This window comes from Cyprinodon tularosa, unplaced genomic scaffold (assembly GCF_016077235.1).
Source record: "Cyprinodon tularosa strain WSP-4 unplaced genomic scaffold, ASM1607723v1 ctg1039, whole genome shotgun sequence".
NCBI classification, from domain to species: Eukaryota; Metazoa; Chordata; class Actinopteri; order Cyprinodontiformes; family Cyprinodontidae; genus Cyprinodon; species Cyprinodon tularosa.
This window is the reverse complement of record NW_024037826.1, coordinates 94,201-120,471: the sequence shown is the minus strand read 5'-3', so window position 1 is coordinate 120,471 and position 26,271 is coordinate 94,201. Positions and strand designations below refer to the sequence as shown.

Sequence of the window (26,271 nt, the reverse complement as noted above, 5' to 3'; positions counted from 1 at the left end):
CATTTGGTCCACAGATTAAAAATAATACAGCGTATAAGTAAAAACATTCCATGATGAAAAAATCACCACATAAAGTCAGGTTTTTTTTACCATCAGAAAAGTTTGATTCTTAAAACTAATGCTTACCGTCTTGCTATTTACCCTATTTTCCCCAAACAAATCCACACAGTGTTGGGTATGTTTGTTTTCCTCTCCTTCCAGCCAACGGCGTCCCATTTTGGGATTTGACCCCAGGACAGCCCTAGAAGTGTCAAAGTCATTCTCTCGGCTGCCGTTTTAACGATTACTCCCCTCATATTATTCCTCATAAAGTCCGGCTGCTGTTGGTTATGACCAGATTCAATGTTTGGCTCTCTAGCCAATGATATGACCATGAAAACAGGGCTAAACATGGCTAATTTGAATAGTGCAGCCAAGATATATAGGCGGGTATAAAGGCACAGAGGCAGATCCGATCCTGGACCATTGCACACTGTTAGATAATTAGTTTGAAAAATGAAATAATATTTCCTTCAAAAATGTTTTGTGACAGTCAAAATGCTTCAGTGTGATTTTTGGGATAAAATTGTTGTATAAAAGCAATAAGCACAATTGGTAATAATTTGGCATATTTGGAGAGGTTTGGAGATGCTGATGACTGCGGAAGTTAAAAGTCCCATATCTCTAGAACTGTTGTTGATATAATGCAGAATAAATGCAAAACCATGAAACATGCCTATTCTCAAGCATGTCTTTGTTACTGCTATTCAAAAAAGACCTGTTATTTCCGAGAAGAAAAACCCCAACTTTGAATCATTATTGAACTGATGCAGTTTAGTTCTGTCACGTGGTTTTTATATTTTCAGAAACTAGAAGGTTATAGCTTTCAAATGATGCATCACACATGTAATTTGGGCTTACAGTTATTTTTTTTCCCATTTGGGTATGCAGAAAAGCGAGGATTATTTAAAATTAGGTGGACATTTAATTATCTGAATAATGTTTTGTCTTTACCAATCTCAGGCTAAAGGGACAGCATTTTGCGACTTTTGCATCCCATCATCATCACTATTGAATCATTCACATATTTTTTATTTTGAAACATTCCCACTACAAAGCTGTTTATAAGCTGTAAAAATAAATGTAAAATGTATGAAAACATTTTTTTTTTTCCTTCACAGCGTTTTTCGACACTTAATCCAGGTGGATCCAGATACCTTTTGGTTAACGTTAAATGAGATCCACTGCCCTTCTTCCTACACCCCGCCGCACCCTGATCTCCAGCCTCTGCAGCTGAGCGGGATGGGCAAGCCAAGAGATGAGTACTCAGACAACGTACTGAAGCTGCTGAGGGAAGAGTTTGGCTCAGACTCAGACAGATAACCAGCTAATCCAGTATAAAGCTATTTATTGTGCAAACATATTTATGTATTGTACATACATTTGAAGTCAGAGAAAAATGCCTAACTGCAGCTGCTGATTATTTTTTGTCTTTCATAAATGTGAAATAAACGTCACGCTCCTTCAGAGTTTTAAATAATTCACAAAGGATGTTCTATCTCACCTTAACCTTAGGCATTGGCTCCAATTGATTCAAACCATACATTCACACAGCTTTAAATGTAAAGAATGAGTGCTTTTCTCTATCAATACCAGGCACAATGTTTATTTTTAGGCCAGGTATAAAAATGTATGTCCTGCAAGACACAATGTAAAGCTCATGCTTTAATATGTTTCCTCTACTTAGTCCAACAGAAGCAAATCAAATAAACATACCTGTGCTAACAAATACTGCTTTAAGGGCTCGTTATACTTGTCGCACATACAATCCACATGAAAAACTTGCAATTCTTGTTTGCTGCATTAATACTCTGTCCTCAGGATTCTATACCCTAATGATGACTAAGGCTGTACCCATTTGTACCTTTGTAAAATGTATATATAAATCCCTTTATTGTCCCACAATGGAGAAATTCGTTCTTTGGCGGCTGCCATCTAAAATGTTCTTGCTCATGTGGTCCTTTCATTAGTCCTTTATAGCCCCATTTAAACTACCCTATGAAAACCAATTTGTGCCGAGCTTGGTTCCTTATTACCATTTACACCACAAGCTAGCATGTTTCTTCGCCTCTGAGTGGCGATCTATGGTACTACTGCTCTCCAGAGGTAAACGGGCAAATCAGCATGGCGGCACCCATAACATTCAGAAAGATATGTTTTTTTTTATCATTGTGATATTTCTTTGAGAAGAGTCAGGCTAAGAAGGCAGCCTTTGGTGAATTTACTTGCCAAGAGTCGGCCTTTGGGAAGTGGATACGACAAAAGATAGTCTAATCCGGCTTACAGACGCAGGAAACAACGGACTTTGAGGCTCATCACACTGCTAAGCACAATCATCACTGGAAATCGTGTGGGGCGGTAGGGAAGCTAGTATTTTTATGAATGTCTTAAGTTTTTGGTTGATTAAGGAAACTGACTGTAAACTATTAGCGCGGTTCGGTTGTGTCTGGCGCGGTCTGGTTCAGTTGTGCGTGCCACTTACACTCAACAGTTATCTCGGTTACAGTGCTTGGACCGATCTCGACATGGTTTCAAAAAGATAGTGTAAATAGGGCTTATGTCATAAACTTTCAACCTAATCTCCAGTGATTTGTCTTTGTCTGGATGAAGGACAGGAAATGCAGGGCTATTTTTGGCATAAGCAACAAAACCCCTTTGTCACTATATGAATCTATCTATATGATATAATCAATCTATAATCTATAATCTATCACTATATGATATAATCTATCTATCTAATCCTGTGTAAATTCTCAGTCATCTGGATCGTGCCAACCACAAATCAGGAGCCAACTGGACTTTCTCTCAGTTCTGAGAACGTTTTGACACCTATCCTTTAGCCTTTGTCAGTTGTCATCTAGAACTTTGGTGCCAAAGCCTATTCTGTGGTTTCAATGTTTAAAGGTCTCACTTCTTAGCGGTTAACATGTAATACGGCATCTGCCCAACACCTTTGTAACGTCTGTTGTTTATAATAGCAGCATATGCTCATAACCCATTTGGCAGTTTAATTAACAAACATCTTGCCGTTCCAAACACAGTTCCCCAGGTTCTCTTAGCTGTCCCATTTTGATTGGGACAGCTCAAAGTTCAGCAAATGGGGGCTAAATTTTCAGTGACTTAAACTCTTAAATGGAAACTCTATTCCATAACCTAATCTTTTACATTCGATATTTCCTTGATGTGGAAAATTATCAATGAACACTGCTGTCTTTTAATGCAGTTTTGCTCTATAAAACATAAAGTATACCTTAAACTATCTTAATTTTTGAAATTGTTTTGTCATTTTTAAAAGCAGAAATTAATGGTATTTTTCTCTGACTCAAGTTCAATTATAGTACATGAATATGTTTGTATCAGAGGTAACCAATAAAGGAGCTGCTAATTGTTGAGAAGGATTCAGTCTATTACAGCACTGCCTGCAAATAATAAACTGGAAAATGAGTCTGATACCTTTTCTGAATGTCTGTGTTTAACGTCATGGTGTCCAAACCAGGAGCAAAACTGGTCCCTCTTTAACTCACAGGGATAACGCTCCATTTCCATCTGTCCTTCTGGACAGGTGCATGTTGTAAATACAAATTTGATTTTCATGTTGTTTCTTTATTGTTAAAAGAAGTGACTGAACCACCCTGCTTGGTTTAAATAAAGCATTATTTGACAACATTACTGTGGTCAGTGTCTTTGTTTGTGTAAAATCCATTAACGTGTTTATTTTTAAGCTGGCTTTTAAGTAAAATATTCAGTGAATTATTCCAGTTGGTAATGCTTCATTGGGCACTTCTCTCCCTAAAAGGCTGAGGATTTATCATTGAAATTTTGACATAAGGTTTTATTTTGGATCCCAGCTCAAGGTCTATATTTATCTAATATTAACATATTCCCCAAATACCATGATCCAATTTAATTTAGTTTATTTATATTAATTGATTCACAACACATCTCAAGGCACTTTACAGATTACCAGATCATACAGTCAAATTGATTCAAAGTTTTCTATCTAAGGAAAACCAGTTGATTGCATTGACCCATTGACTCAAATGCAATCCCTCACACTAGGCATACTTGTAGCGACAGTGGAGAGGAAAAAATCCCTTTTAACAGGAAGAAACCTCCAGCAGAACCAGGCTCAGTGTGAGCGGCCATCTGCCGAGGCCGACTGGGGTTCAAGGAGACACAAGCAGAGATACTAAAAGCAGCTGTAAAATGCGGCCCCATCCAGGAAATAAACAGCCAGGCACACGAACTCCGAGCCAGCTCCCATGTCAGAGGATGAAAGAGAGCACATCCAGTCAGTCACAACCAGAGAAACAGGACTTCACTGAAAAACAGGCCGATCACCATCATCTATAAACAAAGGTGTCCATGGCAGCAGCACAGCTGATGTTTCTATCCAGTATGGTGTCACAGCCAAACAGGAGCCGATGAGGTGAAGCTATACTATATCTATATAGCTACTAGTCTATTTCTTGTAAAATAAGTACCAACTATGGCAAGTAAAGTCTTCTACAATCCATCAATGTTTGAGGGGTATTTTGGTAAGTTAAGATATCAAACTGTTAATCTATATCAGTAATGAAATAAAATCATTTATATTGATAAGTAAATCAAGAGTTTGTTCATGATTTGACTTTTACCTTCACTTTAACACAGTGTCTCAAAGAACTTTTGCAGATAAAAGAAATTGTTCTTCCACTGTCACCCTCCAGGCTTACAGTATAGCCTCGATTTTATTTAAACCAACTCTAAGTAACTTAACTTTTGTGAATATACATGGACGTATAACTAGTTGACACCTCTGTCATGGACCAAGACTGTCTGTATCCCTTTCACTGAGACTATGCAACTTTGAGGAGGGAGGCAGTAACCCTGCCACACAGATTAACTGCAAATGTGCAGACTGGTTAACTGCATACGTCACTTCCCCCTTTCTTGTTATTAAGAAAGGATTCAATGAGACAAAATTTCTCTGAGAGACTATATTTGTGCAGCTCCTTCCTGCTGGGATCTATACGTTTGTTTACTGTGAAATTATCAAACATAACTATATCGGTTTCAAAGCTTTAAGCTTGTCAGCACATCAGTCGCTGAGAAGTCATTACCTCATTGCTATTCCTCTTTCACAGCCACTAGAAACAGAAATGTAGTTCAATCCAACTACAGGCGATCAGGATTTTCCCTCTTTCTTGTCCTCATGGGAAATGCTGTCTTCCTTCAGGCAGAACAATGCAGCTTTTGTCCCTGGGGAGGCCAAAATTGACCAAAACTGAAAGTTTTTCCTGTTAAAAGAGAGTTTTCCCTCTTCATTTTTGCTGCATGCATGCTGGATGTGAAGGATTTCTGTAGTCAATGACTTGATGTAATCTATTAGGTTTCATTAGAGCAGGAACCTATGGCTCAGGAGCCGCAAGTGGCTCTTTAGACACTCAACAAAGGCTCTTCATCACATTGGTTGATTACTTGAATGATAGATATACAAAAAAAAATGATTTAGCATTTCCCTTACCGTCTAATTGTATTCAATTTCAAAAAACAGAAATATATTATTTTTAATCTTTTTTAAGTGGAAAAACTTTTTTCAACATGGTTTCTAAAAAATATCAGCAGCCATTGAAAAATGCATTTGTTCTTATTTAGCAAGTTTTTTCCCTTAATTTTAAAACCTAAAATTTTAAATGATACAATGGTTGTTTCAAAATGACAAATCTTCTCACGGTTCAAATTTCTGAAATATAAGTTATCTTTTTCTTGTTGTAAAGAAGAAAATCATACAATATTTTGTGGCTCTAAACAAGTTTTATTAGCTGGACAAAAGTCCAAACTGGCTCTTTGGATTGTAAATGTTGTAAATGTTACAGACCCCTGCATTACAGAGAAAATGTTGAATTAAACTAACTCTGTAAACTACATTTAGACAAAACATGTTTTAAATTGGGGCTGGAAAAATAAACTGAATTGAATAATGGGCACCGTGTAGCTCAGACATTACAACGATCACAAATAGTACATATTACACTACATATTACAGTTGGTCTGAGCTTAATTCTGATAATTAAGGTCAAACTGGGAGATTCTTTACTAAAACTATTCATAAAACATGTCTTAGTGCTTAAGTTATTCAGTTGGTAAACTTAAATATTCACAGCCTCCTGCATCACCAAGAGCACACAGATCAGAGGTCACCAACCTTTTTTAAGGCTGCAGGCTACTTCATGGTCACTGAGTCATTGGAAGAGTTACCAACACTGACCTGTGAGCTGGAAAGGTCGGTGTTAATCTATACTTCATGCATAATAAACATATCTTTATTGTTTCTTTTAACTTCAAATTATCTTTTAAAAATTGCCATTTTGAAATCTCTATAAATGCTTTAATGCTAGATTAGAGGACCGAGGTCTGGTTCCGGACCCAACCTGATTTAAAGCATTTATAAATTACCGCATGTTGTCAGACGACGGTGTCTAACTTCAGTTGCGCTGCTTCTCCTGATAATATGGTAAAGCCCTCCAGAGCTTCCAGGACCAGGCTATACGTGATACAATTTAGCCAATGAGCTGCTGTCAGTCTGGGCTGCTGCTGCTGCTACTTTTAGACACAGCAGGCTGAAATATTGGCCATAAAAAGAGAGCAGAGAAAGTGTGGACTGCTGGAAGAACAGCGGTGAACTGGTGAAAGAAAAGTGAAATAGTGCTTAAAGATGACCCTGCACATTTAGGGCCGGATTTATCAAGATCCAATTTTGCGTGCAGTAATTTGCGCTCGCAAACTGGAATTTTGCACGAGGGGCTGGACCATGGTTTGCGGGTGATTTAACAAGAGCGATTGGGTAACTGGTGGCAGGTGCAAAACTGTTGGAGACGCCCTATTTAAATGATGGTTTTGCGCGTTTTGTGGTTTGCGGCAAAGTAGTTTGTAGTTTCTACAAACTAGTGCATTAAGAAATTTAAATCTTACAGTGATATATAAAGAAAAACCTTTGGCAACCTTTAATCCTTAAGGTGGTATGTGGCTGAATTTCTACTTCACTGCAGTAAAAAAAAACAAAAAAACAACAACAACAAAAAAACAGGTGTTTTGTATTGGCCTGTAGAAAAATGCACATACCAAATTGCCCACAAGAAGTGACTGTGGATGAGATTACGCATCCCCACAACATTGGCATGTTGCTCCACAGGCGCAGGGGGAGAACTCCGACCCCGTCGGACAGCACTTCTGAAAAACGAGATTGGGAGATCCCAGCTCTCGCTGCAACCGTACGCTGGAATGACCCAGACGCAAAAAAGAGCAATGTTGCAAGGAGTTTTGTGATATCTGGTATTGCGTGGGTCCTACTTGTGGCTGGCTCCAAATCCATTTGGAGTTCCCCCAACAGCTCCAAAATGGCAATGCTGGATAAACGACATGTTTTGATGATCATTTCCTCGTTCATTCCAAAAATATTCACATGGAGTGAAAAAATGCGTTCTCTGCGTCTCCTTGCTTCATTTCGATGTCTCCTTCTTGCGACAATAACCGCTGCCATGTGTGCGCAATTACGCATACAGACCATTTGCACCTTCTTTTTAAACGTGTTAAATATAGAGTCAGATACCGTTAGCAAAATTGTTTTTAGGTTTAATAAATCACTTTGCGAGTGCTAAATTAATATATTTACATGTTCTCCTCCCACAAGACGCACTTTTGCGTGTAAACGCCCCATATTGCGTATTCATTGCAGAAAAAGTACTAAATGGATAAGAGGCGCTATTTAGCACGTTTTAAAGACCAAATCCTTTTAGCACACTGTTGATAGATCAGTTTGTACATTTTTTAGCGTGCGCAGTGAAATAGCTCACGTTTTTATACACGCAAACCTTTGAAGCAGGATTTTCCACCTTTAACATAAAAATAAATATGGATCCAGGCTCAAAATGAGCACCTTGATACTGTATGTGCTTTAGAATTGCTTTGTCGCCATTCAAACCCAGGTTTAAAGCCCTGCAGGGCTCAGTTCAGGTGTTTTATAGAATATGTGAATCAGGAAATGGTCTCTATACCAAACTGAACGATTGTTGCTCTCTACTTCAAAAAACACTTTAGATTTTAAAATGGAAAATGGAATTATTAAAATTATTAGATTATAATTAATGTATAATTAATGTCTCTGGACCATGTCTTTGATTTTCTTTATTCCGACCCTGCTGATTTTTAATTGGTTACCCCTGGTCTATATGATTAATATGATGAAATGCTCCATAAATTAATAAAAAAGAAGAGCAACAGAATAAAATAGAATTTCAAACTTAGCCCACTGGTCAGTTGATTGGTTTTCAGAAGACGCTGAGGGCCCCCCATGTGGTCCTGAAGGGCCCCCAAACGCCCACAGGCTCCATGTTGGTGACCCCTGCGATAGATCCTATGCATCATTTTGACTCATTAAACAGGAGAGAACAAGTCATGTTCATTTACCAAGGCTTTTGGTGCTGAAGCTGCTTTATTTCTGTGGCGCAACTATAATTGCTGTCCTTCCTTACCATCCCACAGCTTCTTTCTTTGTAAAGCACTTTAAAACGAACCAGGGTTCTTAACGTACAGGTGCTGGTCATAAAATTAGAATATCATGAAAAAGTGGATTGATTTCAGTAATTCCATTTAAAAAGTTAAACTTGTATATTATATTCATACATTACATACAAACTCATATATTTCAGATGTTTATTTTGTTTAATTTTGATGATTACAAATGACAACAAATGAAAATCTCAAATTCATCATATCAGAAAATTAGAATATTGTGAAAAGTTTCAAAATTGATGGCCCCTGGTGCCACACTCTAATCAGCTAATTAACTCAAACCACCTGCAAAAGCCTTTAAATGGTCTTTCAGTCTAGTTCTATAGGCTACACAATCATGGGGAAGACTGCTGACTTGACAGTTGTCCAAAAGACGACCATCGACACCTTGCACAAGGAGGGCAAGACACAAAAGGTCATCGCTAAAGAGGCTGGCTGTTCACAGAGCTCAGTGTCCAAGCACATTAATAGAGAGGCGAAGGGAAGGAAAAGATGTGGTCTAAAAAAGTGTACAAGCAAGAGAGATAACCGCACCCTGGAGAGGATTGTGAAACAAAACCCATTCAAAAATGTGGGGGAGATTCACAAAGAGTGGACTGCAGCTGGAGTGAGTGCTTCAAGAACCACCACACACAGACGTATGAAAGACATGGGTTTCTGCTGTCGCATTCCTTGTGTCAAGCCACTCTTGAACCACAGACAGCGTCAGAAGCGTCTTGCCTGGGCTAAAGAGAAACAGGACTGGACTGCTGGTGAGTGGTCCAAAGTCATGTTCTCTGATGAAAGTAAATTTTCCATTTCCTTTGGAAATCAAGGTCCCAGAGTCTGGAGGAAAAGAAGAGAGGCACTTCATCCACGTTGCTTGAAGTCCAGTGTAAAGTTTCCACAGTCAGTGATGGTTTGGGGTGCCATGTCATCTGCTGGTGTTGGTCCATTGTGTTTTCTGAGGTCCAGGGTCAACGCAGCCACATACCAGGAAGTTTTAGAGCACTTCATGCTTCCTGCAGCTGACCAACTTTTTGGAGATGCAGATTTCATTTTCCAACAGGACTTGGCACCTGCACACAGTGCCAAAGCTACCAGTACCTGGTTGAAGGACCATGGTATCCCTGTGCTTAATTGGCCAGCAAACTCTCCTGACCTTAACCCCATAGAAAATCTATGGGGTATTGTGAAGAAGAAGATGCAATACACCAGACCCAACAATTCAGAAGAGCTAAAAGCCACTATTAGAGCAACCTGGGCTATCATAACACCTGAGCAGTGCCACAGACTGATCGACTCCATGCCACGCCGCATTGCTGCAGTAATACAGGCCAAAGGAGGCCCAACTAAATACTGAGTGCTGTACATGCTCATACTTTTCATGTTCATACTTTTCAGTTGGCCAACATTTCTATAAATCCTTTGTTTTTATTGGTCTTCAGTAATATTCTAATTTTCTGATATGATGAATTTGAGATTTTCATTTGTTGTCATTTGTAATCATCAAAATTAAACAAAATAAACATCTGAAATATATGAGTTTGTATGTAATGTATGAATATAATATACAAGTTTCACTTTTTAAATGGAATTACTGAAATCAATCTACTTTTTCATGATATTCTAATTTTATGACCAGCACCTGTACTATTGCAGAGAACTTTAAAATGGATCCTAAAATGCTCTGGAAACCAATGAAGCAACATTAAAATACAGGTGACATGATCATCATGACTTTCCTGTTCCCCTCAGGAGCTGTCCTGCAGCATTTTTAACAAACGCAAGGGGACTCATAGATGTGTCACTGACTGATCCCCAAACATAATGGTTTGCAGTAATCAATCTGAATTAGATAAATGATCATAAATATTTGCAGAAAAAGAAAGTTTCTGTTTTGATTCATCTTTCAAAACACCAGATTCACAAATCCTTTTTTAGAACATTTATGTAGTGGCTAATTAAATGGAGCTGGCTTTTCTTCAGATTATTATTGGTTGGTAGTAGAGTTTGTGGCCAAAGGTTTTGATAATAACACAAATATGATATTTTCACAGGGTCTGGTGCTACAGGGCTTTTAGATGTTTTTGTTGGATATTTCTATGGTATACTGAAATATAATTACAAGCATTTAATAAATATCAAAGCTGTTAATGACAGTTACACTTCCTTCATGCAAGAAGTCAGTATTTGCAGTGTTGAGCCTTCTTTCATAGGACCTCTGTAATTCCACCTGGCCTGCTGTCAATCACCTGCTGGAACGAGTCCTGACTGATGGTCGTCTATTCTTGCATAATCAATGCTGAAAGTTTGCCAGAATATTTGTTTTTTTTTGTTTTTTCCACCTGATTGTGACAATTGATCATGAAGTCATTGATAATCAAAAAGATGGCTGACTGAGGCTCATTCTTATTATCTGCTTTAAACTTTGCTGTTTTTCTGCAAAGCAATGATGACCGAATGCGTTTCCCTGAAGGTAGCCGTGGTAACAGAAGAGGATCAATGTTATCAAGCACAGTCCTCCTTTTAAAGGGTCCAGTGTGTTATTCTGACTGAATAACAGACTGATCCCCAGCCTTGTCCTCATCAACTCCCACACCTGTGTTAATGGAGGAATCACTGAAATGATGCAATCTGGTCCTTCTGTGGCAGGGCTGGATAGCAGTAGTTTGTTGGGATAAAGCTGATGCTGCATGTAGCTTCTCTTTCTGCAATTTCCTATTGGTGTGACCTTTGGTCCATTTAGTCCTAACCTTACAGACTATGCTTACAGCTTTTCTAACTTTTCTTTTATTTGTTGTCTTAGGCAATAACCTCTTTTTTCTAAGCTTTTTTTCTATTAGCAGTTCTCCCACCTTGAGTCGAGGTGGCTCAGACGCTCTTTTAAGCATGCAAGATGTTACAGATGCTCAGTGGTGTCAAAAGTACACACATTTGTTACTTATGTAGAAGTATAGATACTGCAGTTTAATAACACTCTGGTAAAAGTTGAAGTATCAACTTGACCTCTTTACCCAAGTAAAATTGAAAAAGTATGCGCTCCAAAAACTACTTAAAGTATAAAGTAACCTTTAAAAAAACAGTCAGATGCCACTATATGAATTGAAAGCTAAATTTTTTAACTATTTCAAAACTTCGAAATTGGGCCAAGGATGAGGGAGGTCTTGTTGGTCTCCATCTCCCGATACGCTCTCTCCTGTGTCCGACCTTTCAGAAATTTCAACATCTTTTTCTGAATCCGACATTGTAGCATGGCATAGACAATTCATGTTAGCAGTTTGAAGAACACCTGCTTGCTGATGATGATTTCCTTTAACTAACCAATGAGTGTTTGCGTTATATGACTCATCCAATTACACTAGTTTTCACTAAATGTGGATGGCGCCAATGATCTACATTGGATGGCTCACATGACAGGAAATAAATATTTATAAACATTTAACTGAAGCCAAGAGTAACGAGTAATGTTTGTTTTAAAAATGCAAGAAATAGAAAGTACAGATACTTCAAAACGTAATGAGTAGAAGTCAGAAGTAGGAAGAAAAATAAGTAATGGAGTAAAGTATAGATACCTAAAAAGTGTACTTAAGTACAGTAACAAAGTATTTGTACTTTCTTACTTGACACCTCCACAGATGAAGCCCTTAATTTAAGATAACTGCTTAGTAAATGTCTCTTTTTAAATTTTGAACTTGGGTTTCATAAAGTAGGATTAAGGGTTGAATTTGGAAAAAAAATCCTTATATGTTTATCAACCATTTAAAATATTATTTTTTAATTTTGTCTGTTGCAAACACATTTTGAAATTTTACATATATACCTTGCAGAGTTTCTGTTAGACAAAAAACTCTGGACTTTTCCCTGGGCAAAACAGCCAATAGATCTGCTGAAATATTGGCCTAAATTTGTTTTTTTTAATACTCTGTGATTAAGTCTCTACTTCCTTTTGAGTGGTCAGTATGATTAAAAAGTGTTATGTTGAAGTCCTAAAAAGAAAGAAGGGTTCTAATTATTTATAACTGTTGGTTTTTAGAACAAACAAAGCATATCTGCCCAGCAGTCCCATCCAGGATGGCTGCAGCCACAAGTGGCGCCGCACACATCATGACACTGAAATCTGGTAGGGCTAAAGAGATCATGTATAAATGGAGAAAACAGGAAGCCACCTGTGTTATCTAATCCCCTCTGTGATGGCTGCACCTGAAAGCGCTTTACCTCCTAGCATTGTAATGAAAGTATGCAGCTTCTGGTGCTAGAGGGGAAGGAGGGGTGAGATCGCCACATGTATTGTATTTAGCTGGCCCGGCTTTAATGTTAGCAAGCGTGCCACAGCGCCTCTTTATCTCCTCCTGTGCTGTTGCTATTTATCCTGTTGCCATTGCTGACAATAGCACCATTAGTCATCAGCTGCAGAGGGAGGGGAGGTGTTTGGCAGCACCCATTACACACAGTCAACAACTTAACGCTGTTTCTCCTTAATGCATACAGACACATGCAGAGATGAAAGCCAAACCAAAGGTGACAAATAAGAGGAAAACATGCCTCGGTTGGAACCGCATGGAGACAGTTTAGGACGTTCAGTCACCTTTTCACCTGAATAACGAGGGACAGTTTATGGTTTGATATACAATTTATTTCATTTGATAAAGCCATACACTTAGTGTGAGACCAAACATTCTAGAAGAAATGTACATGTTACCTCTGGTCCTCAATAGGGATGCCTTTACGAAACAAATCAAAGTTACTGTCTTAAAATGAAAGCAATCGTTCATTGAATCCATCTCTCCTCTGCAAACAGTGAAAAGATACAGCAGAGGCAAAACTGCTCGTGGCCTTGGAAAACAAAACAAAAAAAAGATAAGAAGCAGAAAGTCAGTTTTATTGTTTAGGCAACATCTTCTCATACATTTCTTATTATTGAAGGGATTTTTTAGCTTATCAACAGCCTTTAGGTCCATTCAGAGTGAAATATTGTCAATTAAGCGCCCACACTGCGCTCTTGTCTGCTTCTACAAACGCTCTGAGCTTTGCACAGAAATCCATGCAAGGAGATTATCGCAGAGATTGTCTCTCAGATGGTTACCTTGCAACCCTTCTACATACAGTAGCTTTAGAAACACTGCAAGTACTAAGATACGTGAGGGGAAAGCCCCCCCTCTGAGCAGCTATGAAGAAAATGTCATTCATCTGTCTGTACAGCACTTTTGGAGAGCAGGAAAACAACAAGGATGGCTTTAAAAATGTCAAACTGACAAGACTTCATAAGCCAGATTGATAAAAGGAATAAAAACAAACACTACTGAATTATTTTCAAAGAAAAATAATAATAATAATAAACTCGTACATGACAAAGTACTAACACATTGTGTTTGAGTATTTTGGTTTAAAAAGGATTTTTTTTTAAGAAACTGACTAAACATGCATTTACTTTGTTTCATAATATACAGCATATGTACAGAGTGGATTGGAGGCTTGTAGTAGACAAGGTTGAGGCTTTTTTTTGTTTTTGATTTTTAATAATCAATGAGCACTGGGTGATAGAAAGAGGGAACCAAGCTGCAAGCGGAATAGTTTAACCCAAAAATTAGATTGCAAAACATCGGATTTTGCTTAAAACTTTCCTATATTTTGTCATGTCACAGCAACTTAATGTCTACTGGAATTATATGCAAAGCCGACGCAAAATAATGCAAGATTTCTGAAAAGAATTAAAATATGTAATATAATATAATATAATATAATATAATATAATATAATATAATATAATATAAAATGATTTAAAACCTGAAATGTCAAAATGTTAAAGGCATTATTTAACCCCTTCTTAGATATTCCTTAATTAAAAAAATCCAACTAAGCGCCTTTAGGAGACCCAGATTAGTGAATCAGTCTGAATCTAATTTAATCTAATGAATGCAGGTAGTGGCAGCATCATGCTGTGGGGAGGAAATTAATGCTTTATCTTTTTAAGAAAGATTGCAAATATCTGAATCTCATGATGTGCTGTTAAAGAAAATTGTTCTTCCAACTGCAGACTCAGTGGTGCAGAAGGGTAAATGGACACTGTTGCAGATTTCTATAAACCTGGCTAATAACTGAGTAATGCTGTATTTGATCTAAGAAAAGCAGATGATTCAGAGGCAAATCTGAGTTGCGTTCTATTTGCAGCTATTAAAACCAAGAGCTAAACTTGCTGATTGTTTTTGGTGCTAACTAGTATGAGCAATAAAAAGACGATTGCAACTTTTCCCCTCCATTTTACAAGAGATTTTCAAGGAAATGTTCACATTTAGATCCTATATAGCACTGTGTGTGATTGATTTGATAAGATTTAAGCAGCTAAATAGCTAACACTGGAAATTTCTTTACAGTCCCTGCATGTAACTATGTTCTCAAGCATTGGCTCAATCTGAAGACCTCAAATCGGTACTGACACTTAAACCTTGGTGAAAGTGCTCCTGCAGTCACCATAATAGCAGCTTTCTGAATAGTGCTGCCTGTTAGAAAGAAGCCAGGAGATCCTGATGTTCCTAGCCACTGCCTAGAAGCTGTGCGCTTGCCAACAAACCTTTGGCATTATGGTAAGACCCATAAAAACATTATTTTTTTTACATGTACTCTGTGTGACACATGTATGTCCTCACCTTCATATTTTTGGGGTTTTGTAATGGATAGCTTCAGTCATTCCCAAAAAATGTTGTTACATTTGTTTTTTGTAGTGCTTATATTACATATCATATTATATATTTTTTGTAGTTAGGTTATGGTGCCAATTTGACCGGCCCCTTTCATGTGCGTGTCCATCATATAATGTTGGCTCTAATGCCACGTTCACACCTAAAGCAGCAGAGGCAGCTAGTTTACATGCATGCAAAAGGTCCCGCAGCGCTTTGAAGCAGCAGGAGCAGTGCGTCGTGAGCTTCTGAGCATCTGACGCGCGCGATGCGCTTCAGAAGCAGCAGCTGCTTGAGTTGGAAAAGTTAAACTTTTACTGCTCGACGCTCCATATCAACCAATCAGGAGAGCTGATTTGGAGCTGGAAGGGAGACGGACACAGTGCTGCAGATGCAGATTGCTGTGATCACTCACCTGAAAACTGTTTATTAACGCTTACATTTACTTAAAATGTAGAACCCTGCAGGTAAAATATGTTTGATTTTATTATTCTGGTGCCTGCAATTTAGATTACGTATGTGAAAAACGCCTTCTAACCGTTGTGAACACTAGCAAAGAGGCAAGCGGGCCAGAGGCTGCTGTTGAACTGGGTTCCTAGTAACAGAGCTCCACCGGTATGTGGGTCTGAGCGGCTCCAGCAGAAACAATATTTGAAGGCAGGATTGTAATCTTGATTAACTAACTGCACAGATAAAGTTTTCAGGTGGACTTTCTCACTTAAAAACATTAAAAGTAACTTTTACCCACTGATTACAGCAAATATAGCTGCCATCGTAACAAGGAAAAGAAAGCATAGGGTAGCTACGCCCAACGCGCATCAGACCCACTTTCCACTGCGAAGCTGAAGCAGCAAAGATGCTTTAGCCATTAGAACTAAACTTGTACAAGCATCAAAAATGAAGCAGCACGGGTGTTTTTGCTGCTCTTGCTGCATGCAGTCTGAAAGTAGCATAAGGCTGAGGGCTGTTGGATTCAGCACAGCAGTCTGGGGCTCCTGCCCAGGACAGCTTTATTATTATTGACCCCATGAAAGGTAAAGGAGTAGGAGCTACAAATTGAAGTATTGGGATCGAGCCACAGTTTCTTGCCAATTCCTGACCAGTCAGTCAGAATTTGGATTTAAGAAGAGCTTTGTTGTTTTCTGACTGGAAACTTAGAAAATCGGATATTCAACTGCAATGAAAACGGACTATAGAGTAAATATACCCTTAAATTGCCTTTATAGCAGTCCGTCAGAAGGAGAAACCTTGTGTCACAAGTAAAGCCCACAGATTTTATGTGGTTTAACTGTAGAAACAATCAAAGCTGCATTGGTAGTAATCATTCTGGTAATGACGCACTGCACTGAATCTAAATCATTAATTTTGAACTGGTAGTAGCTTTATTTATCCAGCAGGAATCTCTTTGCCTCTTTCCGTGACAACACACTTATCGTTTAGGTTTCCCAATGTTAAACAAAATTAAAACTATAACCACTTCTCTGTCCTGGTCTGGTTAAAAATCCCAAACAAAAGTTTGTGTTTAAGATGTAAATATATATAGATATCAATAGGTATAATTACTTTTTGGAGGTCAATAATCTTAGCCGCCATATTCCATCTTGTGTTTAATAAGTGTCTGTTTTGATCCCTTTCTAACTAGTTACCCCAGCAAGGAGTAGTTTAATTAAATAAACTGCGATTGGACATGCAGAGATGAAGAAAAGTCCTTTTTCCTAACTCTAAAGAACTGCTGGCTTGTGATGTCCTTTGTTTTTATTGAAATCCCCCAGTTTCTCTGAGTTATTCACTCAGAGCAAAATAAAAAGACAGAATCTGCCCTTGATCAGACAGGCGGGTGTTTGGGGACCTTGATGAATTCCTGCTGAAGAAAGCACATTTTTCTCCGCTGGGAACAAACACTAGGGAAAAATAACTTGTCCATATTTGGGTGTATACAGCTTTTACATCATGTTAATATCCATGAACACACACAGTAAAACAAAGGCGCAAGAGCTGAAGGTATAAAGCCAGACTAGAAAGGAATGGACAGTTTTTGGTTGATTCTGTAAATACCTGTACTTCAGCTGTTTCTATAGAAATGCAACAAAACCCAGTAAAATCCTCCTCTATCCTGCTTGTCTCTGCGTATGGAGTGACAGTAAGGCAGTGGAGGGTGTATGAACATGAAGAACTCTCATTTACAGTATCTGGAGTACAAGCAACATATTTACTAGTAGATATGCAGACTAAAGTCTTTTAATATCATATTTTTTAATAGTTTATCTATTTGTGGATGCTTAGATCAGAAACAGGAAATCTGCCTAGATCTACACACCAGCCCTCACCCACCCCTCATTAAATGTTAAGAAGCCAGGCTTAACAGGCAGTTAACAGACGGACCAGTCCAAGCCAGACTACTATACAGCATAAAAATTACCACTCTCCCTTCACAGTTCACGCTCCTGTGCTCTTTTTAAGACATTTTTTACATCTCTATGGATTCTGGATTCCTCTGCAGACCTGTACTGTGTGAGAGGGATAGATTTTATGCTGTGATTAGACATTTTTTATACCGTTTTTTTTAATCTTTTAATTTAGGTGCAGCAACCTTTTAGAGTGCACAGCTTGGCTCATTGGAGCAGTCACTGTGGCTGTGGTTACTGTCCACGTCCCTCTTCCTCAGCTCCCTGCCTGCCTTGTGCTGCTGACCGCCGCCCCCGCCGTGGCTGTGCCCGGGGTGTGCGGCAGACTGAGGCCGCTTGCCGTGCTCCTGGTGGTGCCCGTGGTTCTGGTGATGGCTGTGCTCCCTGGCTCCGCCATGCAACTCTCTGTCAACAACCAATGCTCCCCTCTTGGTGTCGTCCATGGCCTCAAAGTTGCCGTTGTGTTCGGAGTTGACAACGTCGCTTTCTGGCACCACCTGCAGGTAGGCTCTGACCCGGTGGTGACGGGCGCCACCTTCGTCACTGAAGTCGATCACGCGGCATTCGTAGGTCCCTTCATCGGACGTTTTGACCCTGGAGAGGCGGAGTTTGTGGGAGATGTTGCTGCCAACGACCTTCACAACCTGGACAGTTTCAAAGAAAAGAAAAAGACCTTCATGAGAATTTAGACTCAAACTAAACTAAACTATAAAGCATGATTTCATGCATAAAAATCCACCTTTTTCCTTTAGCTTGCAATTCTTTAATCTGCTCTTTTTTAATAGTAAAACCCGAACTATGTTAGAAATAGAAGAATCTTTAAAACAGATGTTGGGATTCATGAATGTTTTATCAAACTTTTGAAAATTTAATGAAGAACCAAAAGGGTTTTTGTTTGCCTATACTTTAACCTAGCAGAGCTGCAAAGTTTCCTGTTTTGGTCATGAAACTACCATATTATAGCCCTCTTTCCCGCCTTCCTACCAGTTAGCAGTCTGCTGTAAATTATTGTAGAATTAAATTAAAAAAACATTCATCTGCCTCCTAAAACCAAACTGTCTCGGGCACGGAAGTCAAAACCAGATTACCGAATTATTGTACAAATAGTTGACCATTGGTTATTTTTTAGATTTCTTGGGCATTTATCTTAAAATGTAATAGCTCCTGGAGCTCTTGGATAGCCAGGCAGCAGATTTCACAAAATTTCCCTAATTTTCAAATCCAAAACTTGATAAGAGTGTAACCTAGTCCATGTTAGAGGTTTCTAAGTACTATAGCTTTTGAGCAGGACCATCTAAAATATAGTCCAAATGCAAAAAAAAACAAAACAAATTTTTGCCCATTTATGAGCTTTCACAAATCAGGTAAACTGTTTTTTTTTTAAAAACCCATCTGTCTCGTGAAATATTCTAATATTAGTGTAGAATAATCTAGTCCAGGTTTGAGCTGTCTAAGTATTATAGTTTTCTAGCAGAAACAGCTCTAAGATGCTCTAAATGCATAGAAAACCCATGAAATCGTCCTTTATCAAACATTTCACCAATTTTAAACTGTGTTTTAAAGATTCTGATGATGGTAGTGTAGAATAATTTAGTCCCAGATTGAACTGTTTTCAGTGCTATTGGTTTTGTAAAAGCCGTTTAAAGGTGCAAAAGCAGAAGAAAAAGGAGGTGGAATGTCCCTTTAGCCATTTTCCGAATTGGAAGTTAAAATCGGAGGCCGACTTCCGTGTTCAGCCCTCTGATTTTTTACTCTTTAGAACCACCTGAACTTTCAGAGCTGGATGATATAAATCTTCACCAGTCACCAGGTTTAAAATCTCACTTCAGATGCAATTGAGTTAAGGTAAGAAATCTTTTGCAAGTTTCCCCTTTGGGATTATTTTATTATCCAGCTCCATAGATGGCAAAAGTACTCACTTTCTGTACTTGAGTAAAAGTACAGATACTTGTGTTAAAAAATACTCTGGTAAAAGTGGAAGTACTGATTAAACTTCTTTACTCAAGTAAAAGTAACAAAGTACAGGCTTGTAAATTTACTTCAAGTATAAAAGTAAAAGTAGAAACCAATTTTTTCATGCCGTTGCCTACATTTTAAATGGATGTCTGCCAATAGGACTAGATCTCCATTGTGTTCATTTTCAATCATCTCGTCGTCCATACTACTATGCTAACGCCACCGCCACCAAGCTGCAGTGATTTGCCGCGAATGAATACCGCCGAATCTGTCGATTCATCTTGTAGTGGTGCGTCAAATGCAACGTAGATTCCCATCCAATTAGATTGAATTTGGTATTGATGACGTGAAAAATAATAACGGTAACTCCATTGAAATGATTCAAAACTAAAGTAACGAGCCAATTTTTTTAAATGTAAGGAGTAGAAAGTACAGATATTTGTGTAAAAATGTAAGGAGTAGAAGTAAAAAGTCGCCATAAAAATAAGTAGTAAAGTAAAGTAAAAATATCAGAAAAATCTACTTGAGTACAGTAACGAAGTATTTGTACTTCGTTACTTCCCATCTCTGTCCAGCTCCATTTATTTATTCATCTTTTTCGGGAATGAGACGGCAACTCAGGATGCAGGTCATGCTATAATTAGTGGTTTGCCATTTTGAGCCCCTGCTCTGTGATCTGGCCTTTAGGTAAGATACTCCACCCACCTATCCTGCTGTTTCAGTATAAACATTTGTGCTTTAAAAACACACTAATTTAAAGTTAAATTTATTTTTAAACAGTTTAATATTTAACATAGTTTACCCCTCTGCCTTTATAGAATAGCTCTTTTTAAGGAACACATTTAGAATAAAATACACATGGATGGACTCTGAAACAGGCAACATTTGGGACAATTGGTAGCACTACATTTATTTAGGTGTTCACCAAGCACAGGGTGATACATTCAACACAAACTAAAAATATAAAAACTGCTGTCTTAATCTGGACAAATATCTTTACATTATTGATTTGTTTTCTCCCAGATGCTATCCTATCATACCACAACTTCTTTCCTTTATTACAAAGAAACTAACTTCATAGAATATTTTTATATAACAGAAGATAAAGATGAAAGAAGCTAAAAGAAGAAGATAAAAACTAATGGGTTTGCTGCGGAAATCATCCCCGTGAAGCAAAAGCACTCAACAGCTTCGCTTCTCTCCAAGTTCATCACTCCCACTCCCACAGAGCGAGGAAATGATGCTGCTGAACTAAAATTACTTAAAACTGTGAAAGTATGGAGAAACTACTTTAAGGAGGTGAAAGTTTGGGGAGTTCACAAAGCGACACTCTGGAGAAGATGAGACTGAGGACATCACGAGATCAGACCCACCAGGGTATAAGAACAACTTCCATTTATCAGAAGCCGCTGCTCATATGACGCCTGTAGGGGTGTGTAAGTCTGCCCTGCATGTATGAGACTGAATACTTAATGCTGACTATTTTGGAGAATATGTCTTTACATCTAAGGCTCTGATACATTTTATGTTTGAGTCAGAGGATACAAGCCAGCTTCTTTTATACATCAAGCGAGAACTCATAATGATTTTAAAGCAGCACAGCCTGCAGTGTTTGACTCCGCCTACACAACACAGCCATAAATGCACTCAGTCGCTCAAGCTGTGGCTGACGTTTTCATTACTGCGACTCAGCAGCGGTTACACTTACAGGAGATGCATGCCTCTGAAAAATGGGAATAAAAAAGGAGCTTTGATTTGGAATGAATAATTCTAAAAATTAGCATTTTCTTTATGAAATAAAACAAAATTATGAATAATATTAAAATGCAATGTGCATTAGTTCATTCAGTACAATGGAGTATTAGGGCCAGGCTAGAGATTTTGTAATTTTCTATTTTGAAAAAAAGTTGAGAATGAAGTCATCATACATCAACCTGTTTCAGAAAGAAAGCTTCGAGCTCCAATCAGCTCCACCAAACATTCTGCCCAATTTGACGCTTGTGTGCTAAAAGATTTCCTTATTTGTCAAACCAGAGCCAAAGTATAACTGCACATGATGCTTGACGTTCCTCATTTTAGGGAAGAAAGTGTTCCTTTTAAGAGTTGTCATAAAATATAACTTTATTCTCATAATTTTACGACTTTATACTCGTAATTTTTTTACTTTATTCTCATAATGTTATGACTTTAATCTCGTAATATTATGACTTTATTCTTGTAATGATATGACTTTATTGTCGTAATGTTATGGCTATTCTCGTTGTGACTTTATGCTCAAAATTTTATGACTTTATACTCTTAATGTTACGACTTTATGCTCGAAATAGAACAAAAATAATTTCTAACCTGGGCCTAATACTCTTTCGTAATTCAGCTACTTTCTACTCCAGGTAAAGTTAAACTCTTGCCAGGTTTTATTTATGTACCGAGGCTCTTTGGATAAAGAAGATCCTCCAAATCTTTTCCCTCCTCTATTGCCTCTCTTTGTCAGTGTTTGTCATTGGGTGTTTCATTGTACCCATAAAGATAAGAAGGGCTGTATGTGTGAATGTGTGTCCGCGTTGTTATTTTCTTTATTTATTATTATTTTTATTTTTATTTTTTTCTGTGGTACGAGTGGGGGCACTAGGGAGGGAAGGCATGATTGAGATGGTGTGTTTTTTTATTTTTTTTTTATTTTATTTTTATTTATTTATTTATTTATTTTTTTTCTCCCAGGTTGGGGTCTCAACCGCACCCTCTCCCAAATACATCTCAAGTCTCCGCTAAGTGCGGAGCCCATTCCCCCCGTCCTGCTCTCCCTCCGCTGGCTGGCGTCGGGGCTCACCGGTGCACTGGTGGAGCTCGGGGTCTGGGGGTGGATGCCCGGGGGACTGCTGGCTCATTCCTGGCAGCCTCTCCGCTGGCCCGGCCGGCCGGGGCTTTGCTGGGGCTCCTGTCTGGGGATTGGGTGCCCTTGGGGCCTCGGATCCCTGGGGCCTGGGACTGGATCCGCTTCGGGGTGGGGCTGGCTGTTGTTCGGGGATTTTCGGGGTCGGTGCCGGTGCCTTCGCTACGATGCCGGTTCCTGGGCGGTGTTTCTTTCCTATGCCGGTTCTGTGGTATCGGTTCGGGGGGGGGGAGCTGCACGGCATGGTGGGGTGCGGGTCTTGGGTCCGGTTTTGGGCTCCGGTTTTTCCGCTCGCACTTCTCCTCTTGCATATTTATTTTAATTGTAATTATTTATTTATTAATTAATTAATTAATTTACCTATTTATTTATTTTGTATTTATTTATTTATGTCTGTTTTCTCGGGGGGCGGGCGGGCCTGCTGGGTGTGGGTCCTGCTGGCGGCGCGCCGCTGGTGTGTGGGGGTCCGGGCGGCTCCGGCGGGGGTGGTGTTGGGGGGCCGGTTTGGGCGGGCTGGCTGCGCTGGCTGGGTATTCGGGTGGGTTTTCCCTCTTGGAGGCATGGCGGAGCTGCTCTGTTCCCGCTGATCGCGGCGGATGGGGCTGCGGGGCGGTTGGGGGCTTTGAGTGGCTATGGCCGGCGCGTGTTGGGGGGCCGGGGCGGCGGAGCTGCTCTGGCCGCGTGTCAGGGCCTGGTGCGGGCGGCGGGGGGGGGGGGGCGGCGGACATGGCTGTGCTGCTTTGGCTTCGTCCGGTGGGGGAGCGGCGTGGTTCGCTCCGCTCTGGCTTTGTGCTGCCCCTCGGGCTGCTGGGGGGGGGGGTGGTTGCGCCGGCTGCGGTCTGCTCTTCTTGCGGTTTTGCGCCGGGTGGCTTTTCTGCTCTCGGGCTGAATCTGTGCGCGGTGTGTTTCGTTGCGCGCTGTTGGCATCGGTCTTGGTGGGGTGGGGCTGCGCTTTTGGCCGGGGGGGCGTTTTGGGGGGTCCCGTGGCGCTCGCGGCCGGTTCGCGGCGGATACACGTGGGCCTCGGCCGCGGGCTGGGCCGCCTGAGTGTTTTTCCTGGGTGGTGCGGTCGCGGTGGGTGTTGCGGCCGGTCGCCGGGGCTTGGTGCCGGGGGGCGGGGCGTGTTTCGGTGCTCTGTGGGGCTGGGGCGTTTCGGTCGGCGCCGTGGGGGGGCTGGTGTTCGGTGCCCGGCCCTACTTCGGGGTGGACTCGTCCCCGCGGCTCCCCGGGGCGCCGGCATGGCGGTGGCTGGGGGGCTTCTTCGTGGCTGTCTCTCCTCCTCCCTCGGTGGGAGTCTGATTTCCGGGGCTGGCCCCGCCTTGGTGCCTTCGCTTCTGGGGTCCCTTTGGGCGCCTGGGGCTTTGGGTCTCCCGGCGCTGGACTCAGTGCTCTGGGGGGTGCGCCTCTCCGGCTCTCCACAACCACTATTGAGCATTTTTTCTATGGTTAAAACTTTACATGCACAAGTTCACCCTCACAAACAACTACAGGTGCTAGGCTTCAGGTACTTAGAGATTCACTTCCAAACAGAAACCCCACATTCATATCTTCAGGTAACACAGAGTACATGTCAGACATAATAATATTACTTTAGCGATAGTTTAAAGGTGTTGCTTTATTGTATATCTCGTACCGTGTCTTTTGGTTGTGCTGTTCTTTTTTTTCATCTCATTGCAGGTGATGAAGCAGACTGAAAATGTTTTGTCATTGCCTCCTTCCTATCTCCTCTTTCTTTCATCTTTTGTCCTTTTTTTTCTTTTTCTTTTTCCTTCTTCTTCTTCTGTTTTTCTGCTCTACTTACATTGCAGTGTCCATATGAACTGTAAAACTCCCTGCATAATTATAATAAAGCAATTTATATACATGAAACAAGTGTAGCGGTATGGCAATTGCCATACCGCTACACTTGTGAAAGTAAAATCTGTGGGGCTCCTTTTGGCATTAAGACAATTATTCTTATTGCCACCTTGCCAGACAGGACACTGTAAAAAAAAAAAAAAAAAAAAGATAAGAAGGGCTTTTGTTTTTTTGTTTTTTTCTGGAGAGGATGCAAGCCTCACCCGCTTGAGGAGGACAGTTAACCACCTACGTGCAGCAGCGATGCCAGCTCTCCGGCTGTTACAGTACTACAAACCAATCAAGGATGAGACGAGTGTTAATGTGGATCTTCCAAAGCAAAAACTGTTAGAACCGTTTCCTGCTGCATCTCCTTTTAACCCATATAGATATCTCATGTAATACGAAGACGAAAATAACGACCTTCCAGGTATAAACCATCAAATGGAGCGCTAACTCACACTTATCTTTGTAGCATCCTTTGGCGTTTCCTCCACAGGAGCCACCTTTAAAAAATAGGAAACACAGAAGCAAGTAAGAAATCATTTAGACCGAATACTTACATTTTACAGTTTAACTGTGATTACAAAACATATTTCAATATTATAAACTGGAAGACAAGACTAATAGTTCTGTATATATCACATGGATGTTCTGAGAGATGCAGGAATCAGAATTCTGTGATTGATTTATAGTTTTTGTAAATCTTTAATGATTTTTTTTTTGCACACTCAGGACATTAATCTGGGCTAGAATAACCTTTTTTCTAGCAGACTGTTCTAGACAGGGACCGACAGGGGCCCGTACCACAGCAGATCAGTTCCTTTTGTTATGGCCCCTGTGCTGTAAAACAAACATTGAAAAAATTAAAATATAAGTCAATTGAAATGACTATATTATGCCCTTGATTTGAGGAGGCGAGTTAGACAATTTGCCAATTTTAAATGATTAAGTGTTAAATAATAAACAAAAACTCTTATTAACTTATTTCATATAAGTTAATTAAGTTCTAACAATTAATTATTTTATTTTTAACAGTACAAATACTCCTTGTTTTGGTAGATCATATAATTTACCTGCTCAAATTGTTTGTTTTGTTCTGTGATCCCATGTAAAAAGAAAAAAAAATTGTCCCATCCTGTCCCCCTTGTAAATCACATCTAAAGCCACCATTGGATATTCTACCATCCACTGAACTAAGGAACAGGATGTTTTAGTCCAGTTCCTGCAAAAATACCTCGTTAGTTGTCCAGGGTTGGCGGTCCGTTCCATCCAAATGGTTCCTGATGTACCACCACTGAATCTCCAGAGAATAGGATGGTGTCCCTGCTCCTCTGAAGGAACAGGCCATCTCCACATCCTGACCTCTCTGGGCAGTCATATCATGGGGAACCTCAGTAAACATGGCTGAAAAGACAAAGAATAGACACGTTTTATGAATAGCAATAGATTTTAGTTTTTTTAGGGAGTTTGTTATTGTTGGCTTTTATGTAAATTTGAAAATTAAAAGGTTTGGTAGATTTGCTTCTACAGCCATTGAACTGGATCAGTTAAACTAAGACAAAATGACTTTTGTAATTAATCAGTACATCTTGCACCCGGTTTAATCAGGTTATTGTTGTTGCAGGAAAAGTTGCTTCTTTTTATTTCACAAAAAAACAATAAGTCGTTAATGCAATCCAAATAAATCTGACTCTACTTTAAAAGTGGAAGACTTTATGCTGCAATAGGTACGTTTAGAAATGTATTACGTTTTACATTATAAACATGACACTAACAGCTCTGGTCAACTCCAGTTATAACATCTAAATATGGTAAAACATCTCGGCTTTGTTGGAGAGATTGTGGAAAGGTGGGGGATTTTACTCACATATTTGGGATTGCCCGAGGGTGGCAGAGTTTTGGAAAAATGTGCAAACAGAGATAAAGGGTATTT

General features: G+C 39.7%; 2 protein-coding genes across 2 annotated transcripts in view; one reads left to right on the top strand and one right to left on the bottom strand.

Moving 5' to 3' along the window:
* Positions 1 to 2,364, top strand: part of tti1 (TELO2 interacting protein 1) — a 34,995-nt gene extending 32,631 nt beyond the window's left edge. Inside the window, exon 14 of the mRNA XM_038282062.1 lies at positions 1,161 to 2,364. Coding sequence (XP_038137990.1) covers positions 1,161 to 1,362 — 202 coding nt within the window. The 3' untranslated portion in view covers positions 1,363 to 2,364. The remainder of the gene's footprint in view (positions 1 to 1,160) is intronic.
* Positions 2,365 to 14,735: 12,371 nt separating this feature from the next.
* LOC119781548 (V-set and transmembrane domain-containing protein 2-like protein) overlaps positions 14,736 to 26,271 on the bottom strand; it is a 68,301-nt gene continuing 56,765 nt past the window's right edge. Inside the window, exons 2-4 of the mRNA XM_038282054.1 lie at positions 25,573 to 25,742; positions 24,797 to 24,841; positions 14,736 to 18,297 (exon numbers count right to left, since the gene is read on the bottom strand). Of these exons, the coding sequence (XP_038137982.1) occupies positions 17,842 to 18,297; positions 24,797 to 24,841; positions 25,573 to 25,742 (671 nt within the window). The 3' untranslated portion in view covers positions 14,736 to 17,841. The remainder of the gene's footprint in view (positions 18,298 to 24,796; positions 24,842 to 25,572; positions 25,743 to 26,271) is intronic.